Source organism: Paramormyrops kingsleyae, chromosome 6 (assembly GCF_048594095.1).
Source record: "Paramormyrops kingsleyae isolate MSU_618 chromosome 6, PKINGS_0.4, whole genome shotgun sequence".
Classification (NCBI taxonomy): domain Eukaryota; kingdom Metazoa; phylum Chordata; class Actinopteri; order Osteoglossiformes; family Mormyridae; genus Paramormyrops; species Paramormyrops kingsleyae.
The window spans coordinates 28,246,015-28,247,729 of NC_132802.1; the positions used below are offsets into that span (position 1 = coordinate 28,246,015).

The window sequence follows — 1,715 nt, forward strand, 5'->3', positions numbered from 1 at the left end:
ATTCTGAATATAATATTGGGGGATGATCAATGGAAGAATTTCATTAACTCATTAACTGATCTTGAATAATATAATTACAGGAATACTTAAAATACAACATACATAACACCTTTAAAAGTGATACAGTGGCATAATAAAAAATATATGATATACATAGTTTTATGGCGGCAGTTGTAGGCCTATACTTTTTGTATTATACAGATTTGTGTCGTTTCGTTGTTCAAACTCGAGTTCACCTCCTCAGTTCTGTTGCCTCTCATTGAACACGAGGGGGAGACAAACCCTTACATTCATCATGACGAATAAAGCTTTCCCATTTTAATTCGTGTAACACGTGATTAAACAAAAAGAGCAAGACTCATATTAAAAGTACATAAAAATAAAACGAGAAATTAATTAAAATTTGTTTGTGTTCAAAAGTGTCAAGGTAATTGTCAAGACAAGTTATTATTATTTTTTACTGCAGTTTCATTCTCTTCTTCCAGAAGTTCAAGCAGGTCTACATTCTAGCATTTTTTTGAATGCTTTCCTAAAACTATCATCCAGGAAAGCATAAAGGAAGGGATTTAGGCATGAGTTAGCATAGCTCAAACTGGTGATAAAATAAGATATTCCGATCAAAAAAGGAGTTGTCCTGAGGTCGGTGGTGAGAGCCACGATGGTGCTGAGATGGAACGGGGTCCAGCAGAACAGAAACACTGCCAACACTATGAACACCATGACGGTCACCTTTTTCTTCGCTTTATCTAACGCCTTCGCGTTGGAATTCAAGCGCATGTTTCTCAGTCTGTAAAGCATTATCGCGTACAAGAGGCAAATAGTAGATACGGGTATGGCGAAACCCAGTAAAAGTGTGTAAATCCTACTGGCTTTGAACCACAAACTTTCCGGACTAGGGAAACTCAGGACGCAGCTCTTCCTTTCCGTGTCATCGGGGTTTATATAGACGCCGGCAAACACGGTGAAGGGCAAGACGATGAGAATGACCAAAACCCAGACGCAGAGGCTGATGATTCTGGCCGCTCTGTACGTTCGGAACGGCGTCCGCTTCGATCGCACCGTAGCCAAGACAACGAGGTAGCGGTCCACGCTCATCACAGTGAGAAAGTAAATGCTTGAGAAGATGTTATAGTGGTCTATGGAGAGAATGATTTTGCACAGCACCTCACCAAACGGCCAGTACTGCAAGAGATGCTCCGCGATATTGATGGGGAGAACCAACGTGAACAGGTCGTCCGCGATCGCCAAGTTCAGGATGAACAGATTAGTGACTGTCTTCATTTTGGGGGCTTTTAGAATCACGTAAATGACCGCTGTGTTGCCGGTCAAACCTACAGCGCAAATCACTGAGTAGAAGACGGGCAGAATAACATAAAAATCCGGGTTCAATAAAAACTGATCCGAAGATGTACAATTGGTAGAGTTGAAGTCCATAGAATTGTAGCATGCTGAGAGCAAGTTGCCCGAGTTGGATATATTTTCCATAACTACTTGGCTATGTTGAGAAAATTAATCGAATATATAATCTATCTTAAAATTTTCTCAACTTGTTAATTCCGGATTTCTAATTGTTTTACGTTGTTCAGATAAATCTGTTTTACCTCGGGCGATGCACATGATGAGATCTTGGAAACAGAATAGGATAAATAAAAATTGTATAATTAATCAGAATCACAGGGGTTTATTAATTAAAATGAACTACATTAATTATTCCC

The 1,715-nt window shown here is 39.5% G+C and overlaps 1 protein-coding gene across 1 annotated transcript; it reads right to left on the bottom strand.

Moving 5' to 3' along the window:
- Nucleotides 1–375: 375 nt before the first annotated feature.
- Nucleotides 376–1,485, bottom strand: LOC111851078 (neuropeptides B/W receptor type 2-like). The gene has a single exon (XM_023825606.2). It carries the CDS (start codon nt 1,483–1,485, stop codon nt 490–492), a length of 996 nt encoding a protein of 331 aa, XP_023681374.1. The 3' UTR covers nt 376–489.
- Between the last annotated feature and the right edge of the window lie 230 nt (nt 1,486–1,715).

Excerpts from the sequence above, each read along its gene's own strand:
- LOC111851078 (XM_023825606.2), bottom strand. The coding sequence starts at position 1,485 with ATGGAAAATATATCCAACTCGGGCAACTTGCTCTCAGCATGCTACAAT.